At 41.6% G+C, this 22,578-nt stretch overlaps 1 protein-coding gene across 3 annotated transcripts; it reads left to right on the top strand.

The window, feature by feature from the left end:
- The first annotated feature begins 222 nt into the window (after positions 1–222).
- siah1 (siah E3 ubiquitin protein ligase 1) lies at positions 223–21,512 on the top strand. 3 transcript variants are annotated; one of them, XM_031736680.2, is made up of 6 exons: positions 223–383; positions 12,447–12,503; positions 12,648–12,660; positions 18,673–18,854; positions 19,059–19,355; positions 20,727–21,512. In XM_031736680.2, the coding sequence occupies exons 4-6, from the start codon at positions 18,675–18,677 to the stop codon at positions 21,096–21,098; spliced, it is 849 nt and encodes a 282-aa protein (XP_031592540.1). In that variant the 5' UTR covers positions 223–383; positions 12,447–12,503; positions 12,648–12,660; positions 18,673–18,674; the 3' UTR covers positions 21,099–21,512. The 3 variants fall into 3 exon arrangements, with proteins under 3 accessions (XP_031592540.1, XP_031592539.1, XP_039470150.1); XM_031736679.2 differs by lacking the exon at positions 12,648–12,660; XM_039614216.1 differs by lacking the exons at positions 223–383; positions 12,648–12,660 and adding an exon at positions 8,465–9,255.
- Positions 21,513–22,578: the final 1,066 nt, after the last annotated feature.

Raw genomic sequence — 22,578 nt, 5'->3', positions numbered from 1 at the left:
TGAGCATGCGTTGATACTCGTTGTGAACGGTGAGAATATTTTCATTTTACAGTGTGAAATAGCTTTAAAAGATATGAAGTAAATTGTGTGGGATGCATTCATATATGCGTATATTTATTTTCGTATTATTGTTTTTATTATAAAATTGAACCATTTAGAGCAACCTGCAATTCGTGCAAGGCGCGCTCCCGTGGCAAACTTAACTGTGCGCGCTCTGGAGCGGCTGGTACTTAACGCCTGCCGTCTCGTCTCTGTTCCAGGAGCTGTGCCAATGTGTACATCGAGCAAACGAGAGAACGACGACAGAGAGGGATCCTGTGTCTGTCCTGGTGCCACACATTCACCTGTTTCTCCGTGGTGAACTGAAGGACAATTCTTTCGAGGTAAGCGGGTGTGCCACAGAGAGTGAAACATCAGATTTTCGAGTGGCGTGTGTGTCGGTGAAAACAACAGCCCCGTTGTAGCAGACGCTAGCTTCCTTCGTTAGCACAGTGCTAATAATGCTGGCGGGTAGCTAGCCTACTGTCCGGCTTTTTGCTGATCTTTTAAACGCCTCTTGCCTGCAGTGGTTAACGGGTTGACATGCGTAGCGACTAAACGTTGTTGTTAACGTTTACTAACTGGTGTGAGTGGGGAAAAATGGAAGGGTACCGCTTCTTAGCATGTTCACACACCAGCTAAGCTAACAAACTCACCGACTAAGCTAGCTAGTAAGCTGTGGGATACTGCTTTACGGCAAGACGAGGCCTGTGTGCCTCGTCTTGCACACAGGAAACTGTTTGCTAGGATACGCCGTTGTCTGCCTTGCAAAGACAAGGCCATTTTGCTTTCAAAGTAGGTTAGACCAGGTCAACAGAAACTCGTCGTGGCATTGTTTTGTGTAGCACTGTTGCTGGCATAACGGCTGTAGAGGAAGTGATGACTAATGTTTACTCCAAGTAAAGGTTACAGTCGGAGTCGGCGTGTTTGACTTGTCTATTATAAGACTAATGTCAGCTCCTGGTCGTTATTGATTATTAAAGGGCTCTAATCGCCGTTGTTACATGTTCACTGCAGTTTGCATTCAACGAGCAGTTGTTGAGCGGATCACGTAGTCCTTTACGTGGACACCTGTAGATGAGTTATGAATTAGGCTGTGGACAGATGCACAGTGGTATTACAATATGACCTTTCGCTGAAGTTGTATTAAAAAAGCAAACCTCCATATTGATCACAGTTGTTACCCTACTTTACAATACCTCTGCTCAGGCTGGATGGATCTAAGCCGAGGTCAATAAAATAATAAAGCCATACCACTGTTTATGTAGCACTTTGCATACAGACTCGGAGTCCATAGCTCCTCACAGAGTAAGACGAAATAAAACGAAAATAAATTTACAAATTAAATGAACCTAGACAAAGGGATGCACAAGTTGTAAAACTCTGGGATTGTATTACAAAAAAAACAATGTGGCTGTTTAATTCTTTCAGCTTTTGACAAATTAAATACTCTCTAAACACAGACCTCCAGCCTCCGAAGTGCTGGACTTGTGTGTCATGCTTGAAACAGTATTTGAGATTTTACAGTAAGATTACACGGCAGATGTCAGTCTGGTCAGGTGTAGGGTCTCATTATCTTGAGATGCAAATTATTGGAAGTACATGATCTGCCCTGCAGTCGGAAAAATATGGTCTTTTCAGCATGTTATAAACATGAGAGATGCAGGTGTTGATTGGGAGGTGGGAGTCTGTTCCATTGCCTGTTAGTATTTGGAATTGCAATACAGGTTTTAATAATTGCAAATTGTATTTAAATATCTTCTTTTAGGATGTGGTTGATTTTAGTTCACTATAATTAATCTCCCCTCTCCTTGAAAACCAGTTATTGGGCTGCATTTAGAGGTTAGGTACAAGTTCTGCATTGTACCTTAAAAACACTTTTTTACACACTGAAATTTTGCTTATTTTGCTGCAGACCACAAAATCAGAGTGAACCTTTTTCTTTCAGAGACCTTACACACCCATATGTATGCACTCAGCTGTTTTAACTGGTTGATAAAGTTTGTCCAGCTATAACGTGTCTTTAGTCAGTCTAACTGCATTTGGGAGGGAAAAGAAATACAGCATGTACACATGTATTTACGATCAGTCTTGGTTTCTGCTGATTGCCACAGCTAAGTGTTGGTTGTATGTAATGCAGCAGTAGAGATGAACTTGTTTTGACCCAATGGTTTTCCATAGCTTTCAGAGAGGCTTAGTCACTTGGTAGTGTAGCCCCCAGGGTGGTTTTTATATGTGGATGAAAGCTGACAGATGCCAAGATGAAAGGATTTATGTCACTGATAGAAAGACTCATCCTTGTGAAATCCTAAAGCTCATTAAAATGCAAGAAAATAAAAGCTTGCTTTTTCATCTTTCATTTTACAGACTGTATTTAAGAGGTTACATCTGGAATGGGTTTGTTTATTCTGACCAATGTAAAATATTGTTAAATATTTCTTTTATCAAATCTCTAAAGCAGTATTTGCTCTCAGTGGAATAGCACTTGGAGTTAAAGGCAGGAAATGTCTGAACCATCTGACCACTATGCAGCAACCAGCCATTGTTAAAACGGTGACAGAAGTGGATGTGTGGCCAATCCCTCCTGCCTTGCATGCACACGCGCTTGTTGAGGAAAAAGACTACAAACTCTATGGGATTTTTTTGTTTTGTTTTTGTTTTTTGATGACCAAGGAAACAACCTGCAGCTTATTGTGTTAGCTTACCCGGCGAGGGTTCTGCTTGTTGGCTCAGAAAATTCTCAGATGCTGGTGCTTTGTTTTACTGTACTCATCATCTTAGACACGACAGTGCCAGGTTTCCACCACAATACGTTTGGTAATCAAACATGATGATGACTGTCGTTGTGTGTAACCCTCAGCTTCAGCTCGACATAAGAAGGAATTTCCTTTTTAATTCTGCCAGTTGTCTTTAGGGACAGTCTTTTGTATTTGACTTCTGAACTGAGGATAACGTAACCACGTATGTGTGCTCACGGGCAATGTTGTAGGGGCACATACTGCTTGTTCTGATGGTTAAACATATCTTCACTGTGAATTCTAGTTTCCCACAGACTTTCCTCAGGTAACCCTCCCAGGTATGTTTGCCAGCACATTCCTGCACTCAGTATACTTGAAAGGTCAATTGCTGCTGACTGCCTTACCTCAGTACTTTTACTTGCAGTGTTTCCCAAATGACATAAGTATGTGCAGACCTCATTTTGCTTTCATGCTGTTGTCAGGCTGTATTATGTTATGATGCTTCCTGTGCTTGGGAAGACTGTCCCTAGTTCCCCGTGGTGTTGTCTTTCTGGGAAACACTGGTTTGTTTCATCACTGTGCTTGAATCTTAAAAAGGTGGTGTGCATTTGATGTGCCTCTTCTCTTTCCAGCAGTAGACCCTTTTGCTGTTAGTTCTTGGCCAGTTGGTTTAATTAGCATCACATTCCACCCATTACCTTGAAAGCTTAGCTGGCTCGTCTTGTATTTGAAATTCAAAATTCATTTGGTCCATCTGAGCTGCCTGTCTACTTCTGTTGCTGCTCCTGCTGTCACCTGACTACCTGTGTGCTTGTGCATGCATGTGTGGTGTCATATGACACGAGACTGGAAATTTATTTAAAAAAAATCTTTATCTTTGCCAGTCTTACAGCAAGGGTGGACCTGAGATGTATACCAAGTTGTCCTTTTGACTAATTACATGTGGAGTTTCACAATAACTGTGATTTTTATGTTGAGGTGTGTGAAGGCAACTCTGAATCTCTCTTTAGATTTTTGCATCTCTTACTGTGCCGGCACAACTTTAGCAGCCGGTGTTGAAAAAAATGACAAGAGTGACAGCTGTTCTTGTCCAACCTAATACTGGCGGTGTGTGAATGTGAGAAAGACAGCAGTGAGTCATCGGCTCACTAACAGTGAGGTAATTCTAGATCTGCTACTAATGCCAAAGGGAGTCCCTGCTTGTTTTATCTCTGTGTATATTTCTATACTAGATGCTAACACACAAAATGGGTAAGTGTGTCTGTGTGGTTGGTTTTTTCTCTGCCTTGATATCCCTGTTCTGTGTGGCTTCTCCATGGTAACAAGCTGCTAGGCTGCATTGTTCCTAAGTTGTTTTTCCTGCCATGGAAAAGGTCCAACTGTTGACTGGGTCTGGATTTTGAAATCAGTCTATTCCATTCCTGTAGCACTGTGAAATCAAACTGTAGTTGATTGGATACTACTACTACTACTACTACTACTACTACTACTACTACTAATAATAATAATAATAATAATAATAATAATAATAATAATAATAATAATAATAATAGTTATTGTTATGAAGAAGCCGCCTGTGGCAGTCAGACTGTACACTGGCAGAAGTGAGGTGTAATAGCAATCTGATGGGTCATGTCAAATTTTTCAGCAGCCTGAATGTGTTAGCATTAAGTGAGATTATTAAGAATGCACAGTGACAGCCTGCTGTTAGTTCACCTATGCAAGAGAGCATCTTGGAACAATTGCACACACAATCAACCAAGTTATGTGAACATTGCTTAAAGGCTAAAAGGAACCATTAGCCAACTGCCTGCTTTGCATGTTCATCAGTGCAATCATTTTTGTCTGAGTTTTTTTGTTCACAAACTCAGTTTCATATTGTTTTGTAGGCAGAAATGATGCTGGTGCAGTTTGCTACTCAGATGTGTAAAGGTTTTAAAACTGGGACTGAATGTCCACAAATGGTCCCCCCAGGTTCTTTCAGTGTCGTGATCTCACAGATTTTGCACTTGTCATAGATGAAAGTAGTGTATGCAGAAACGGTTTTTAAAGTTATAACTTGAAGTAGTAGCCATGTTATCCCTGACAATACATTGCTAACTACTACAGACATCCTTTGATAGTTTGCGAGGACGCAAAATGTGTATTAGTGATTAATATTGTTCCCCAAGACCCAGATGGAAGTAAGACTAATATTACTGCAACTTGCAGGACAGATTTAAATATCTTGTAAACAATTTCAGAGACCTAAAATTCAAATAAATGCATTTTTAAAGGACCTACAGACATTTTCCTTTTTATTCACAAACTCTCCCTACATTGATCAGTGTAGTGTACCTATTGTTGAGTATGTCTCTGAACTGATCACACTTGAGTGTTAGTTTCCCCCCCCGCCCTTTTTTGACTATACTGACTAAACCACGAGCGAGACATGAGGCATGCTACCGTACTCCCTCTGCTGTAATCTTTTCACAGTGGTAACGCCACATCTGTTCACATTATTGCCAGAAAATATAAACCAAATACAGTCAGAAACTTGGCAGCAGCAGAAGAAATACAGGCACAAAGAGAGACCGCTGTGACACGCATGCACAATGTGGGCTGTAAAACAGAGCTAGTGACAGTAGCCAATGCCCTAATTGTGTTATTAAAAGGGCAATGGCAATATATACAACAATGCGCCATCTGGACCAGGCAGCAGTTCATCACTGGCGACTCAAACAGTTCATCACCTACATCCAAGGGGGCTACAAAGGAGAGGATGGAAAAAGAGAGAAACCATTTACATCTTAAACATCCTTCAGTAATGCAGATTTCTGCATTTTGTCATGCCAATAGCATATCAATGAACTGAGAAACAAGACCAGTGAGTCGGAGATGTAAAAGGCATGCCTTGGCGAGGGGTTGTAAGACAGGATAGAGTTGAGTAAAGCACAAGCCCACATTTCCATATGAAATGACGCCTGCTGTCCTTTCCTTTTACAGTCTGATTTGTTTTACTACCATGCAAGTAACTTAAAAATCAAGTGAAAGTTATAGGAAATGGCATGACCTGTCAAAGATGTGCCCTTAAATTCTATCTGCCATTTTCACACAGAGTATAGAAGAAAGAGCTTAGTGTCCACATACAGGCTGGGAAAGGGATGGCAAGAGGTAGATGTCACTGTGAAACCAGAAGCATGTGGTTTCAGACTTGTCACAAATTGTTACAGTGAGTGTACCCTGGATAATCTTCTTTTGTGAAACTTAAATGACCAAACACATGCAAAATGGACTTTTGAGAGACTGAGCACAGAGATTGATCAGCAAGGTCTTTACAGAGGGCACGTGCAAGAGCTGTTTTCTCAGACTTGTACAGGACTGGAAGTTTCTTTTCAATTGCAGTTATTGCCCCGTTGGTAGACATTTAACCCTTTAAAACCGGTCGGAGCGGGCACGCTCCGTTTTGCGTAACTATTTTTAAATCCTGGTAGCTCTGCAACCACGTAAGCAAGAGCAATAATTTTTTTTGCATATGAAACCGGAGGAGTTGTACTTACATCTTATGCCATCAGCTTGTCCTAGGTCACGGTTTCCTTCCACATATAGCTTTCCAAAAACTGCATAAAAAGCACTTGCAGCAACAAAAACAATATTCCAGAAACACGCTTTGCCGATCCGATCAGCTGTTCATAACACTTCCTACGTTGGAATAGACGTCAGCGTGAACTTTCGCATGTCCGCCATTACCTGCCCGAAACCGGAAGTGACGTCATTTTCGCGGAAATGTAGTATTTTTTACTATCAGGGCCTCAGAGCCTATACTGGTGTTTTTAAAAGTTATCTTTGACTTTATGACTTTCTGTGTCGTTTCTGGGAGGCTTAGAACTCAAATTACACTGCTGGAAATAGTTTATTTTGATGCACATGCTGTTTTGTTTTTTTTGTTTTTTTGCAAATTTGCACTATAATATTTATTTTCGTTTTTCCTGCAGTATATTAAAAATTGGTGTATTTCAAAAATAAAACTATGAAGACACTCAAAATAAATTTCCTGTGGTGGGAAACTATTTTGTGCAACTTTTTGTATTTACAGTTTTGAGGATAAGCCTCTTAAATTTCTCTAACTAGAAATATATAAAAAAACAAAAAACGATTTTCAATTTTTTTTTTTGTAGTTTATTGCACTTTTTGCAATTTATGTAATTACTATGCACTTAATGCATACATATTATTAAAATTTGGGCTATAATGGTTGTATTGATGTATATCAACTTAAAATGCTCCCAAAATTGGCACTACAGCATAAAATAAGCTCTGGCGGACTTGGTTCTATGGTAGGTCTTAAAGGGTTAAAAAGAACGCAGGTTTAAGGAAGTTGTGCATCATTTATACTGTTCATTTTATAAAAAGGTATTAAAGTTTGAATCTCGTCAAAATCCAAATGTCATTTGTGATTTATCATGCTGTTCAAAAATAGATGTGCACTTTTGGCAGTACTCGCAGACACAGCACACACTGTACAGCAGACATTCTCCGTCATCGCTGGCATTGTCGGCCATGATGGTGGCCAGAAGCAGAATCCGTGAGTCATCGTGTTTGGGGGCAGTTACATCTGTGTTTAGATCTGTCCATATGGGATCAGATCACCGAGATGCACTCGAGTGCTGCATGTGAACCGGGCCGGTGTTTCCCTGTCCCTGTGCACTAAGCTAGCTATCACTTTCTCTCCTGCTGACAGACAGATTTCAGCTCACAGTAATATTTAGTTTTTTAATCTGGCTTCCCTTCTTGGTTGGCTCAGTTATACACACATGTGTTTGTGTTTTTAAAGAGAATATGATCCTGTGTGTAGGAGGAGAAAATTGACTAACAGACATGGATTTAAAAAAAAAAAGATAATTTCTTGTTTGACTTGTTTAAGCTACAGAGAGCATAATTTTGTTTGAATCTGTTGTGTTTTACAGATTAAGTGTTTGAGTGCCTAATGCTATGCACAGACCTGCTGCACTGTGGTAAGCAATGTGAGGGGGAAAGTTGATAGAAGAGAATGAAGAGAAAAGGCAGTGAGAAAGTGAGGTATGGTGTCATTGAGGGCAGCTGGTGGTACAGCCTGCAGCCAGACGAGGCTGAAATCTGAGACTTGCTCAACCACAGAGGCAGTGGAAGGGAGGGTGCAGAGAGAAAGAAACACAAGTGGGAGAGCTAGAGAAGGAATGTCCACCTAAGAAGGGGAGCGAAATATGCAGGCATGAGGCAGGCAAAAATGCAAGAAAGTATACAGACGTGTACGTACGCTGTCTGTATACTTTCTGTATGTATATTTTCAGGCGTAAATAAAATTTGTCAAGTGTCAGCTGTGTGAGGAGAGAGGGTTATGTGTTTGGGTAGGGAGTTGTCAGAGGAGAGCGGGGAGGGTGTGAGTGAGGCTGCTGTTTGGACTGACATTGGATGCCGGCTTAGCTTTGCTCTCTGTCTTTCTCACAAACGCACCCAGCAGCAGCGACACCAACCACACTCTTGGGGACGGAGAGCTCAGTGAGGGAGTGACTTTTTTTGGGACGCTTTCTTTCCTTCTCTCGCAAGTCTCATCATCTTAAGAAACTAAAAAAGCGGAGCTTTGTTTTCCTAGAAAACTTTTTTTTTTCCTACCTTCCAACTCATGTACACTGGACAGGATTTGTTTTTCTATCAAAATTACCCCTGTTTGACTGTGGGAAATGTTCCCACGAAACTACAATTTCAGAAGGTGGTTGTTGGAGGCATTTGTACCCGTTAGACGCTGCAGTGGTGTAGTGCCAAACCGTTCCTGAAAATTTGGCACCAGGAGAAACAAAGGTGGAACCTGCTAAAGGATAATTATCCAGTGTTGAAGAAACTCTACTGTGAGTTGGCTAAACTGCCTTACTTTGCCGTCTGTTCTTCTATTGCCCAATTAGGGAGAAACGAAGGAGTGGCCGGCTGACCACACACCAACAGACTGCTTACGGACTTGATTTTCAAGGTTTTAATTTTAACAGAAAACAAACCTGATGGTTTTTGTCTAAGTGTTGCAGCAAAAACATCGGTGACCTGCTTTTTTTGTTTTGTTTTCTTTTTTCCGTCTCCCTTTCCAGCCTTGGCCACTCTGTTGTGCCATCTCCTCTGAGAACTCATTTTACCAGCTATTAAGGATCAGTTTGCCTCTCCGGACACAGCTCTTTCTTTCATTTCAGCTTACCCCAACCCTCATGAACTTGTTCTTCTCAAATGGGTGAGCAGGAGGACGAAATATGACCCTGTGTTTTGTCGTGTGTTTGGGGCAGCAGTAACACCGTGTGGTTTCCATGGAAAAGGCCAGATAAATATGGCGCAAAAGGAGCGTATAAATGCTTTACCTCTATGTCTGTGGTACAAGTGAAATCGAAGCCGGCTAGTGTAGCGCTGCAAGCTCCACCCTGGAACTCCTTGCTCAGACTCTTCTCATGTGTAGCCACAAGGAGTGTGCACAGGACTAAAGGTATTACACTTAAAACAGTAAAGCACACTAAATGCCACCCCCCCACCCCCACCCTGTATCTGCAGGGTAAGATGTTGTACAGTAGTGTCAATTTCTGACCCCAGTCTAGTTGTAGCTTTGTTAGCATCAAGCTGACAAATTGATTGGCCTTTCTGTAGCTTGACCGTAGCTGGTGAAAGGGTGTGTTCTGTATGTTGTGACAGAATGTGCTGAATAGCTTCTATGTAGGTGAATACAGAGGAGCCTTTCAGCAGGCGCCGCTTGCGTACATTGTGAATTACACTGTACAGTGTGTATGAAAACTTGGAGTGGGCCACGACTTAAGAACAAAGAACGGCATGTTTGTTGAAGCCCAGCTTGTTTTCGGCCTCCCCCCTCTACTCGTGGTCTCTTTTTCCTGCTTGTATCTCTCTACATTCTTTTATTCCCCCGAGTGCTTATTTTCTGTGTACTTCAACTTTTCCTGGCTTCAGTGTGCAGCATATCTTAGCTTCTCTTAATGGCACATTTTCTTTAAATGTGTCCTTCTGTTTTCACCTGTACCTGAGGTGCTATGTAGGTGTTTGTTTTGTTTTTGTTTTTTTCCCAAGGTATGTGTTTTGGTTGGTTGGTTTTGTTTTGTTTTGTCTAAAGCAAAGGGCTTTTAAAAAGGCTGCAGATTAACCTAAAGGAAATGTTGTTTTCATGATGCCCACATGGTGATTTCCTTTACATCAGATCTTGTCAAACTGGTATCCATTGTGAAAGTCAGAAATGAATTAGGCTCTCTAATCTAAAATGGTTGCTGAGACTTGGTTCCTTGTTAAGTGTTTTATAAGTAGAAATAAATATCCATCTTGTGCACAATGACATGAGCCCAGGCATGTCTGAGAGCAAGAGTCACCATTTACATAAACCTTTCACAATAAAGCTCAAGATCCTGTTGAGACTTTTCAAAATAAACTGAATCACGTGAAAGATGCAGAGTATTTACGGATGAGAAGCAAAAAAGAGCCGAGGTGAAAAATAAACTTCAACGTTACCCTCCCACAAGTAAACAGTACTTATGTCTAAAATGTATGGTTTCATGCATCGCACCATGCTGGAAACACTTCAGGCAAAGCTGTCCAGATTAAAGGTGGAATAGATGTCAATAGTATGTTTTGGTCTCCACCTTTTAGCCAGATGACAAACACACTGAAGGTGCAGCCAGACTTGTAGATTAAAGGTGGAAACGCCAAGTGTTTCTAGCAGCCAGCACACTTGGGACCAGAAATGTAAACAAATGACTTGGGACCGAAATGTAAACAAATGACTCGCCCAGCGTGGCAGGAGTACTCACTAGCTGCACTTCATATGACAAAAATAACAAACAGTGGATGCAAATTACTGATGTGGCTAAGCGGCTGATTTAAATAGCTCAACCCAACATCTGAGGTACAAACTTTAGTCACATAAGTTATTGTTAAATAAATATGTTTTACTTGAAGTATCCAGGAACACTTTCACCTAGATTACTTTTGTGCTGCGTCACTGGATATAATACTGCTTCTCCTGGCATCTTTTTTTTTTCAAAAGATTGCCCCTTCAGTATCTGGTCTTTAGGTGATGATGTATGAACCCTGCTTCCGGGTTCAAGCTACACTGTGTTTATTAAGGCTGTTGTGTTTTTAACAGGTTTTCATGCTTTGCATCTTGTTCTATGGAGGGGGTGTTCACTGTTTATTACCACTGTTGATTTTAAGGCTCAGTTTTTAAACCCTTCCTATGTAACTACAGCCCAGCCCATGCAGCAGTATATTAATGACTAACCTCGTATTGTGGATGGATTATCTCAGTTGTTCTCCTGACTGAAGTTTGGTCCGTTTACAGCATCCTGCCATGCGATTGCATTTGTCCCTAACCATCGGGAACCCTCACGTTAACTTTTATCGAGTGGAAAAAAGTTAGCTTCAATGTGCTAATGTGTTTACATTATGTTAACATAGCTGTGTAGCTAGCGACCACGTAGCACATGATTATATACCAGCTAGCCCAACTTCAGTAACCATACAAACGTCACTGCTGTTAAAGTCTTCATTTATGTTGGAAGTGCTGTACGTTTGAATTTATCAGAAATCCCTCAGTCAGAACATGCTATATCGTGTTTAGGTGTAAACTAGCGAGCTAACTTCTAACTATGTTAACCTTCATAAACTCTGTTTTCATGGATACCTAGTAGATGTTAAACCAATTTTGTTACACCTGGTAGAGCAGCCACACTGATCATTTTATTAAAGGTGAAAGAATTTAGACAGTTTGTAACTCTCAGTGATGCCGCAGTGTTTGTTTGACTCATTTAAAGGTTAAATTATCCTTTATTTAGTTGGAACTATAAATGATGCTGCCTGCAAGTTGAAAGTATCAATAAAATGTTGTGACCAGGTTTTTGTTTGGATTATTCTATTTTGAAGTAAAATGGGCATATTTCTGGCCATATAAAAATATGATTATTTGAGGTGATATCACCCACCCCGCATTACAATGACAGATGCGCACTATATTAAGGGCAGAATGAGATTTTCTCTGGCAGATGACAGCTGTGTTGTGAAATGTACATATGTGCAGAGTTTAGCCAGCATGCAGTCACCTCTGTAGAGGATCAAAATATTATGACCCAGACACAATGGCTACATGTCAGTGTTGTAACAGAGGCATTGACTGAACAATACTGGGGAAAATGTGAAGTAGGCAAGACAGCACGCCATGAATTAATAATAATAATAATAATAATAATAATAAATTACTACTATTATATATATATTTTTTAATTTATTTTAAAGTCTCGCTCATGTATGGTGCATTAGCAGCACAGTGACTGGCTTAAATGCCTTGAAAGGTTGGTTGTAGTCCGTGGAAGTGCACTAAATGTGCCGTGCTCCTCCTGATCTCCTATAGCCAGCTGGCACCATTTTTAAAAACTAGACTGTCATGATGGAAATCCAGCTTATCCGGACTGACTTGAGCATGTTATTAAACAGTGTCAGAAATTACAAAGCCAGACTTCATGTTTAGCTGGTGAAAAATGTGTGTAATTTGGTGTACTTTACTTGATGGTTATTATTCCTGTTATATGGTAGGAACATTGTTACGGTGGGATCGGTCTGAACCAGTATCCCTCTAGCTTTGCTTTTCTAACTTGTTTGTTTACTTTGCTCCCTTTTCTTTTTCAGAGGTCCCCACATTTCAAGAGGAGACGAAAGCCTTATTTGGAAATCTTATGGACGAAGGTGTGTATTTTAGTTTTTTGTTTTGTTTTTTTTTTCCCCCCTGGTCCTTTTCATTTTTTCCCCTGTTCATCTACAGTTATGTAGTGCTTATACCAGTGTTTCCAGCAGGCTTTTTAACCATATCTATCCTCATTCCTTTTGTAGTCCTAGCTACGGGGTGAGTTGTTTCCTGTTTTGGGAGTTTGGTGCTCTTAATTTACTTCACTTGGACAGCACCTAACACACTGTAATTGTCTAATGTAACACATGGAGGGGTATGCAAGATGACTTTTATTTCACTTTTTTGTCAAACGTGCATACACTACTGTGTGATCGCCTATTTTCTAAACAGAACATTGCATATCTTTTCCCTTTTTCTGCTTCTCCTGAACACAGCAGGCTGTGTGCACAGTCATTGTTTGTGTCTGTTCTTTCTGTCATCCTCCTGTCCACCCTCTCGACACACTGCAGTATCTCTCTATGTCTGGTTAGCTGACTCACTGTTTCTGTCTCTTCAGTCTCTTTGCGCACACGATTTTACCTCCTTCGCACACCTTTTGCTGCACCCTTCTTGGTAATGTATAAATTTGCTATAAAGGAGAAGAGTCGTCCTGAATTACTCAACAGTATCAACAGTATGTTTATATTTTTTGGGGGGAATAAAGTAAATTCAGGCTGCAGAAGTCATTTCTAAGCCACCTGCTAACAACAAAAGTTTGCTGCCCGTCTATTCTTTTCCTTTTTATCGTGGGAGCAGCACCTCCTTGGCCTCTCATGTGTCAGCTAAACAAGTGATGCTATGTTTATCCCTACACACTCCATTTAGCTCTGCATGTTGCAGCTTGTTATAGCCTTATATGCCACAAACTACTTGTTGTTTTATCATATGTAATGTTCAAGTCAGGAAACTACAAAGGAGAACAATTCGGTATCCTTTAGTCTGGTTTGTTGGTGGCATTTTGTGCTAAAATTCCAGCTGGTGTTAATAGTAATCTCTATAATATTACCACTGAATCAACACAAAATAGCCGTGTGTGTGTGTCTTCTCAGCTGCTAGACTACAAAACCCTTCTCCCCCTTTCATGGCCCCTTGGTTGAGCTCCAGTGATGATCTATTTCAGTAAAGTATGTTGAGCCATACATTCGTTCTGTTCAGTAATGCAGCCAGTATTCTTCAATAAGATGGTGCTGCCATGTACTCTCGTATGACAGAAGTACCAATCAGCCACACCCTAAGCACACAGACTTCCTTTCACCGAAACGCAGCTGGTAGCTGATCTCCACATTTACCAAAGTAGTAAGTTAATGGTTGTCCTTTTTTCCCTTTCCCCCTCTCTCACATGAGCGCATGAGGTGCATGGCACAGCTATCGGAGTGAACAGAACAGATGCTACATTTTCATAATCATGTTGAGACTACTTTCTAAGGCTGTTTTTATTTCAATGTGTTTTTATGTGGATACCAATTATTGACAAGTACACAAGTTTTATAAAGGTCTCAATTCATCTACAAGAAATGACTCTCCAGTTGTGAAGAAACTATTGTCTTCAAGCATAAGAGCTAAGATGGTGATGCTACCACATGCTGAATATTTCAGTCTTGCCTTTGCCAAGCAGAAAGTCCTGAGCTAATTTGGTCTCACTGTTCCTGGTGCTGTTGCTAGCATGCTAGCTAGCAAAGATGTTCTATTAATAGCTGCTAAGGCAGTATCTCCATCGCAGCAGATGTGTTTACAGACAGGCAGGCAGGCACAGGGAGCACTAACTAATACAGCCTCTGATTAGATCCAGTTTTTTTTTTTTTTTTTTTTTTTTTTTTTGTTACCTCAGCACATGGCATGAGTGTGTGCATGTGAGCATGCAGACAAGATTTACCCTAGCAGGCCTGCCTACTGGTAGTACTGCCAGCTACTAAGCTAGACATAAGAGGGATGCTTGCACAAGTAATGATGCCGTAGATAAAAGCATCACATTCGACACTCGTGGGTACAGGGTTACGCTATTATCTGGCAAATGACTCCACTGTCAGCAGGAAATGAAGTAGTTATTACTGCTAAAACACAGGTTTTCAGTTTTTCAGCAAAATTGTACAAAAAACTGAATTTTGTGACACTTTCTGCAGAGCTGGAGCTTGTGCAAAGAGAGCGTATTCTAACTTGTGTGGCTCTAAAATGGCACGGTACAGCAGAGGCCTTGGTGGAGGATGGTCTCAAAGTGACCTTTTTATTTATTTGGCCTTTCTCTTCAAAAATTGCTGGTTATTGCTAGTTCTTTGAATCACCATCAAAGGGAAAGAGGAAGTGCTTCCCTTCTGTAAAAACAAGGACCCAAATGTTTTATCAAACATCATAATTTACTTGCTAAATGGAGGTAAGTTGCCCGGGAAGACCTCAGAAGACCACCTATGAGGGCCTCTGACTCAGCTACAGCAGCTGAGTATGTTTTCTTCTACTCTTTTTGAAATTGTTAAATTTTTGCTAAGTTAGGTGAATTGAGCAGTCATGACCAAAGCTTTGGCAGCAGTTTGCTGGTGGGTGTTAATTTCCCAGCTGTTTTGTCTGTCTACATATCGCTGTGGTGTCTCTCTGGCTGACTCTCCTCTTGTCTTCACCTCCCACACATACCGTCTCTTCTCCACATTATTCCTGTGTGCTGGCCCTCCCTGTGCTGCCTCTGTCTGTAGGTAGGGGTATAAAAAGGAGCAGAGTAGGTGACGTACTCCACCCAAATCACTGTACTGACCTGAAAAATGTGACCTGAGAAATATTCTTCTTATCCTTTTTTTTTTCTCATTTCCCTTTTCTCTGCACACTCTTGTTGTTCTTGCATCCTCATTGCGGTGTCACCCTATCAGTCTATTGTCACTCCACCTTCCCCCTTTTTTTTTTTTTTTAAACCACCTTCTTCCTGACTCATATGGTTATGTCTGATTCATTCTGATGGAAGCTCGTTTTCACCACTGGGGGAAAAATATCCCTGACCCTAGCTCACTCAAAATCGTGTAGTGGACAGCATCAGTCAGCTTTCAGTGTATAGTAAACACGAACCAAGTGCTGTTCATGTTGTCGAGTAACACAAGGATTTCATCATTTCTTAAACCACATAGAAAGTACTGAACACTTTGCATATTCATGCCTGCCAGCTGTAGCACTGGCAGCTGATGCCATCAACCTCCTGCTTCCGAGTAACAAAGCAATGACGTACCTTTAAAAAAGCTTCCTGATTTTCTCTAAATTTTGACTTATTACTTGAAATTTTGAGATGCATAACTAAAAGTTTAGGATTATGGATGGGAATAATATTTTTTTTTTTTTTTCAGTTGCATAAACTAGCTTCCCTGCGTTCTCCTTTTCCTCGACACACAATTGTTTTTCTGTCCGTCACATTCGGCTGCCACCTCTTTCCTTTGCCTCACAGGCCATCCCATCCTTATCCACAAACCTGTTACCAAGGCAACTACACAGCACGAACATCAGTGCCACACACCACATCTGAGTTCACTTTACTGTCTGGTTGTTATTTAAAGTGACAGAAAATCTGCATAGCTGACTCGTTGCAGTGATGACAGTGTTTTACACCACAGTGACAGAATACTGAAGAATACTCTTCCTACACTGTAGGCTTTTTTAAAGCATGGTAGAAACCATAAGATTTGGTTTTCACAGAGAGATGAATTCATTACCCCTTAAGAATCCATCCACTCCAAATGAAATCCAAAAGCTTGCATTAGTCATACAAATGAGGAAGTGTGGTAGAATGACGAGTCTCCTGAGATTGCTCCAAATGTGTTATCATGATTTCAGTGAGGAAATTAAGCTCTCTGATATTGGCACACTTTGTGTGCTACAGACAGTTTAACTATGGAGTGTTTGTAATTCTGGAGATTAGACATTAAGTGTATGGCGAGTGTAATAAGCGCTGGATTGGGGCTAGCTGTGAGAGAAAGGATTAGCTCAGCATGTAGCCGCACATCATCATGCAAGCTGCAACGTGTGGCCAGTGAGCACAACGGGAGGAAAGAAGCTGAGTTTCCTGATTTGTGTTTTTTTTTTTTTTTTTTTTTTTTTTTTTTAAAGACTTGTTGAAATGGAATTAAATGACCACCTGCTCACATGATGACGACAACGATAATGATGACAAACTTTCCCTTTTGTTTCACAGAATTGTAACCAGTCTGGTTATTCTCACGCTCTCTGGAAACTAATCTGTTACTCTGCTGATTTGGCCTCTAAGGGCAGCAGCCATTTTTTTTTTCAGTGTAGCTAACAGGACAAGGGTGGGTGGCTGTAGCTCAGGTGGTAGAGCAGGTCATCCACTGATCGGAAGGTTGGTGGTTCGATTCCTGGCTTCCCCTAGTCTACATGCCAAATATCCTTGGGCAAGATACTAACCCCAAATTGCTCTCCGATGCATCCATCGAAGTATGAATGTGTGTGAATGTTAGCTATGAAGCACTTAGAAAGATGTGCTTGTGCGAATGGGTGAATGCACAAGTTGTGTAAAGCCCTTTGAGTGCTCAGATGAGTAGAAAAGTGCTATATAAGAACCAGTCCATTTACCATTTACAAGACTTCCTGTTCTGTTCACAGATGTTTGTTTATAAACACGGATAAATAAAGTGGCCATATAAAACAGCTGCATCACCATCAGGCTATAGCCAGAGGTTTGCATTCTAGCATCTTTCCAGCTTGTTTACTTTTGTGCAACCAAACAGTACAAACATGATTCAGGTCAGTAGAACAGTCTACTGCTGGACGCTGGACTGGACACAAACTGGAATCAAACCATTGCCAAAAGATTATTGATATTCATATGTGCTGTAATGCATTTAAATTCTCAAACCATACACATTAAACCAATCCTCTTATGAACATGTATATCATAAAGTATTGATTAACATTAAAGGTCTACCTGGTGTAGAGGACTGAGTGATGGCTAGAAGGCGGCAGTAGGAGTAGCACAGTGTATCTAGTATGTTGTCTGAGACCCCACAGCTGCTGATACAGACCTGACGGAGACACTCGGTCTGAGCGATGACTTCTACATGCACTACATGAACTTTCAGCGCAGTTTTTGTCTTTTACCCGTATGAATGAAGAGTTTGTTAGGCAGAGTCACCGCTACACAGCCCATAAACTAGTAGTCTATGGGCTGTATTCACGTCATATAGCTGTCATTCTCTTGTCTGACAACAGGAAATGAAAGTGTATACATGAGAAAAGATTTGTGAATTTGGCTGTAGTTGTGAAGCAAATGGATATAATTTGCTAACAGAAAGATGGCTGAACTGCACTAAGGCACATGAACATGGAGAAATCTGTGGCTGTCTGTTTGAAGAAAATGCTTCCTAATACCTGCACAATTCGTGGTCTTGGTTCAGCATGTAATTTTTCCTTACAGCTCTGACCTGTGTATGAACAGTTGGAGCTAACACTTTAGCTGCATCAGTCCTGCTAGGACACTACCGCATGGGTATCATCAGCTGAAGTATTTAACAGGTCTTCTGTGACAATTAGACATCAGTTTTGCCAGTCGTCTTCTGTCATGTACACACACACACACACACACACACACACACACACACACACACACACACACACACACACACACACACACACACACACACACACACACAGAGAACCAGATGCCCTTCCTGATTTATCCCTCCCAGAGATATGACTCCTCCCAGTGTTGAGTCTATGAATATTTCAGGTGATGGGTGAATGTGTAAACAGTACACTATGGCGCTAAAGCAAAACAAAAAATACACCTTGAATAACAGGAAAGTAAACGTCTTAATTTGGGAACAACCTTAGCAACTTGGCTCAACAGTCAACATATATGCTGTGGTGTATATAACAGTCATATAGCATGTTGATAACTTTACAGTAAAAGAAAATGGGTTAAAGGGGGAAAAATAGCTTTAATTTTGGTATATTTTCATTTACATGTTTTAAACGAATTGCATGCTGTGCATCCAGCATCAACATCGTGATGTTTGTCTTTCATGTCCGTTGTCTTGTCTGTTTCTTCCACCTTCTCAGTGACCTGTTTTGACTCCGATGTAGAGTAAGAGCTGCCAACAAAGGGAGGGCTAGACAATTAGTCATACTTATCTTTTTAACTAAAGCTTTGGTATGGTAACATGATCTGCTGATGGCTTTATCATAACCATTCTCCTCTCTTGTCAGAAATGAGTCGCCAGACTGCCACCGCGCTGCCCACAGGAACATCTAAGTGCCCTCCCTCTCAGCGTGTGCCCACCCTTTCAGGCACCACAGCCTCCAACAGTGACCTGGCGAGCCTGTTTGAGTGTCCTGTCTGCTTCGACTATGTCCTCCCCCCAATCCTCCAGTGCCAGTCCGGACACCTGGTGTGTACAGTCCAGTCTGTAACTGAACTTGAACTGGTTGTTGTTGCCAGTAAAATGTCTTCTTTTTTTTTTTTTCTTTTCTTTTTTTTTGACAAAAAAAATATGCAGAGGCATAATTGTGAAGATTTACATTTTAGTAAACTCTTGTCATGAACATACTACCTTTTTTTTTTTTTTTTTTTTTTTTTTCTTCTTCTTCCCCAGGTGTGCTCTAACTGCCGACCTAAGCTCACTTGTTGCCCCACCTGCCGAGGTCCCCTGGGTTCCATCAGGAACCTGGCCATGGAGAAGGTGGCCAACTCTGTCCTTTTCCCCTGCAAGTATGCCTCATCAGGCTGTGAAGTCACCTTGCCTCATACCGACAAGACCGAGCACGAAGAGCTTTGTGAGTTTCGGCCGTACTCCTGCCCCTGCCCCGGTGCCTCTTGCAAGTGGCAGGGATCATTGGACGCAGTCATGCCTCACCTGATGCACCAGCACAAGTCCATCACCACACTGCAGGTTAGAAGTTACTCAGTTCCTCAGTTTCTTCCACAAAGCATGCTCCTAAAGGTGTGTGCCATTTTTATTAATTGAGGATGAGACACTTTGAAGACTATCTGAATTGATGCTATTTAAACATGGATCATGCAGGGTTTGCAATTAGGTTTGTGACTTTAAAATAAACTCAAATCTGAATGAACAGCGTTCAAACGAAGTGGAAACATGGAAAACATTTCCTACTCTATTCCCACTAAGCTGATGGGGAATTTTGAGAGTGCCCTCTGCTGGACAACAAAGGAAACAACATACTGTGTAAATGTGTTTTAATTTACAAATGAGTTGTTATAGCCTGCAAAAGATGTTCATTTTAATATCATAATTACTTTTAAATTGAAGGAACACTCCAATAATTTTTTACACCACCGCTAGGTGGGCGGAGCTTCTCCGGCAACAGGTGAGCTTTTGTGCTCACAGCTGAAGCGGTGTGCCTGAGATCACCACATAAGGAAATCTTCTCTCACTGATGTCATGCAAAGCCTGAGTGGCTTGTAGATGTAGTTGTACGATGTGTTCTGAAACCATGGAGGATCTTTGTCCTTAAAACGAGAACGTCCATGATGGTGGTTATCTTATCTGGCAACACTGACGTATTAAAGTTGGCATGCTATTGCAGCCAGCAGTACTGCTCTTTTTCATTGAAAGTGGTTTAGCCTTTTAATTTGTGGGATGACTTTTAGGCGTGATCGTCTTACAAGTTTGTTTTTAAAGCTGTAAGGTTGGACTGCAAGACAACACTAATGACTACTCAGTGGCTCATATCTTACTTGGTCTTGAGAATTTAAGATGGTTTGATGTTATCAGTAAGTCGACGTGTCCATGGTGCAAAAGGTGGTGGTGGGGGTTTGCAAACAAGGAGAAAAGCGCAAATTAAATGTTGTGAAAATGTTTCAAAACCATCCTGGAGTCAGGTGTTGTAGTACTTTGATTTGTTACCTTCTACTTTGTTAAATAGACTGTGGATGCAGTGCAAATCACAACCCCTTTCAAAAAGACAAGTGCATAAGTCATTACATCAACTTTAATTTGTTTCTCAGTTTCCCGAGTCCGAAAATCGCGCTCTGGCAGACCTTTGAACTTTCCAGTGGTCGAGGTCTCATAACGGCGTGGTTGTTATCATGAGCTTACTGCTTTGTCAAATAGTTGCCAGATTATTCCAGAAAATTGCGTTTAACATGAAAACAACAAACAGCTTGTTCCTTTTGCACCTTGTTTTATAACATGTATTAATTTTGAGATCATGATGATGTAAAAGATCTTTATGTGAGCAACGTCGGGTGTTAACTTCAGGCTGATGACTAAAGATGATTGACCCTGTGTGTCTCCATCCAGGGGGAGGACATCGTGTTCCTGGCCACAGATATCAACCTGCCCGGTGCGGTGGACTGGGTAATGATGCAGTCGTGCTTCGGCTTCCACTTCATGCTTGTGCTGGAGAAGCAGGAGAAGTACGACGGACACCAGCAGTTCTTTGCCATCGTGCAGCTCATTGGGACTCGCAAGCAGGCCGAGAACTTCGCCTACCGACTGGAGCTCAACGGGCACCGGCGTCGTCTGACCTGGGAGGCCACGCCACGCTCCATCCACGAGGGCATCGCCACAGCTATCATGAACAGCGATTGCCTGGTGTTCGACACATCCATCGCACAGCTGTTTGCTGAGAACGGCAACCTGGGAATCAACGTCACCATCTCCATGTGCTAAAAACTTTGAAGAGAAGAGGATTTAAAAAAACAAAAGAAGTTACATATTGTTAGGGGGCATTTTTTCTTCGTTTTCTTTTTTTTTTTTTTTTTTTTTATTAGAGGGGAGACCTCACAGTGCCCCACCCCTCTCTGCCTCACTCCTTCAGACATGGATTTGGACTGTCTACTTAGGCAGCCATGGAGGCCCGGGGGGGTGAGATGGTTGGCTGAATGTTTGGATAGATGAGTGGAGGAAATGAAACAAAATGACGTAACTGTGTAGTGACGGCTATAGACTTGTAAACACATTACGTGAGACCCGTGCGCCCACGCGGGGCCTCGCCCTCTGTTGGTCATAAACACGGACACAAACTGTTTGTCAAACTCCTTTCCTGGCCACGTGTCAGTCTTGGACCGTGTGTCCCTTGCTCCTCTCTCTCTGTCTGTCTTTCTCTGTCTCTGTCTCTGTGTGTCTGTGTGTGTGTGTGTGTGTGTGTGTGTGTGTCAGTGATGCTCAGACATTTCAGACACTACGGCTCTTCCCGAGCGGAACGCAGAAGGGGCTCCGGTCCCTGACTGCTACGCTCTGTGAAAAGGATCAAGCTATAGTTCAAAATGGACTCCTGGTCAGTGCTGGAGGACTTGCGAGACAGCTAGCACCTCCTGTTTGTAATCCACCTCAGTACCCCTCAAGTCCCCCCACACTTTCCCTCACTCTGAATGGAACGGTTCCCATGCTCCCCACCCTCGCAGGACTATGACCGTGGCTGTGGCTGCTATTGACTATTTCAAACTGGAACCCTGAGTCCCTAAAAATCTTTATCTGAAATGTTTATCTTCACCTGTGATTGGGATCATCACTCACAGACATGGATGGCTGTAGCACCCTAACCCCCAAGTAATGTCCAGGAAAAGAAGCTTGGATCTGTCTAAAGGGTCCCGGGATTACTACAACTGCGCGAGCTCTTTTTGCTTCCTTCTGCTCCACACCGGTTCCTCCCCCCAAAGCTAAAGATTGCGCATCGGATGCTTGCTATTAAATTGTTGACTGTTGTCATCAATTATTAAACTTTGCTGTTATACTGTTTGGATGTAAGAAGGCCCTCAGCTACGTCAGCCCTGGAGTTTTACCTTTTTTTTTTTTTTTTTTTTTAATTTTGAAGTTTTATTTTCAAAGTGGACACATCAACAGCTTTCTGACATGCACAAACGCACATTGCTCTTTGCATTACAGGCTCTGTGTGCAAGTGTAATAAATTGACCAAGGAACAAATGGGTCCTTTTGTTTTTTTAGAACAAGGAGGAAAAACAAACCTAAACACTGCATTTCAGTTGAAGAATTGTTTATTTTTCAAGTCTATTTCTTTGGAACTGTGTGTGTGTGTGTGAGTGTGAGAGAGAGAGAGAGGGATGGCTGTCTTTGCTGAAAACCTGCTCATTTTTTCGCTTCTTTCGTTTGTGCTCGGCCTCAGTGATTGACTGATCACCCAACCAGGAAT

Source organism: Oreochromis aureus, linkage group 7 (genome assembly GCF_013358895.1).
Source record: "Oreochromis aureus strain Israel breed Guangdong linkage group 7, ZZ_aureus, whole genome shotgun sequence".
NCBI lineage: Eukaryota > Metazoa > Chordata > Actinopteri > Cichliformes > Cichlidae > Oreochromis > Oreochromis aureus.
This window is presented reverse-complemented; position numbering and strand designations above follow the sequence as displayed.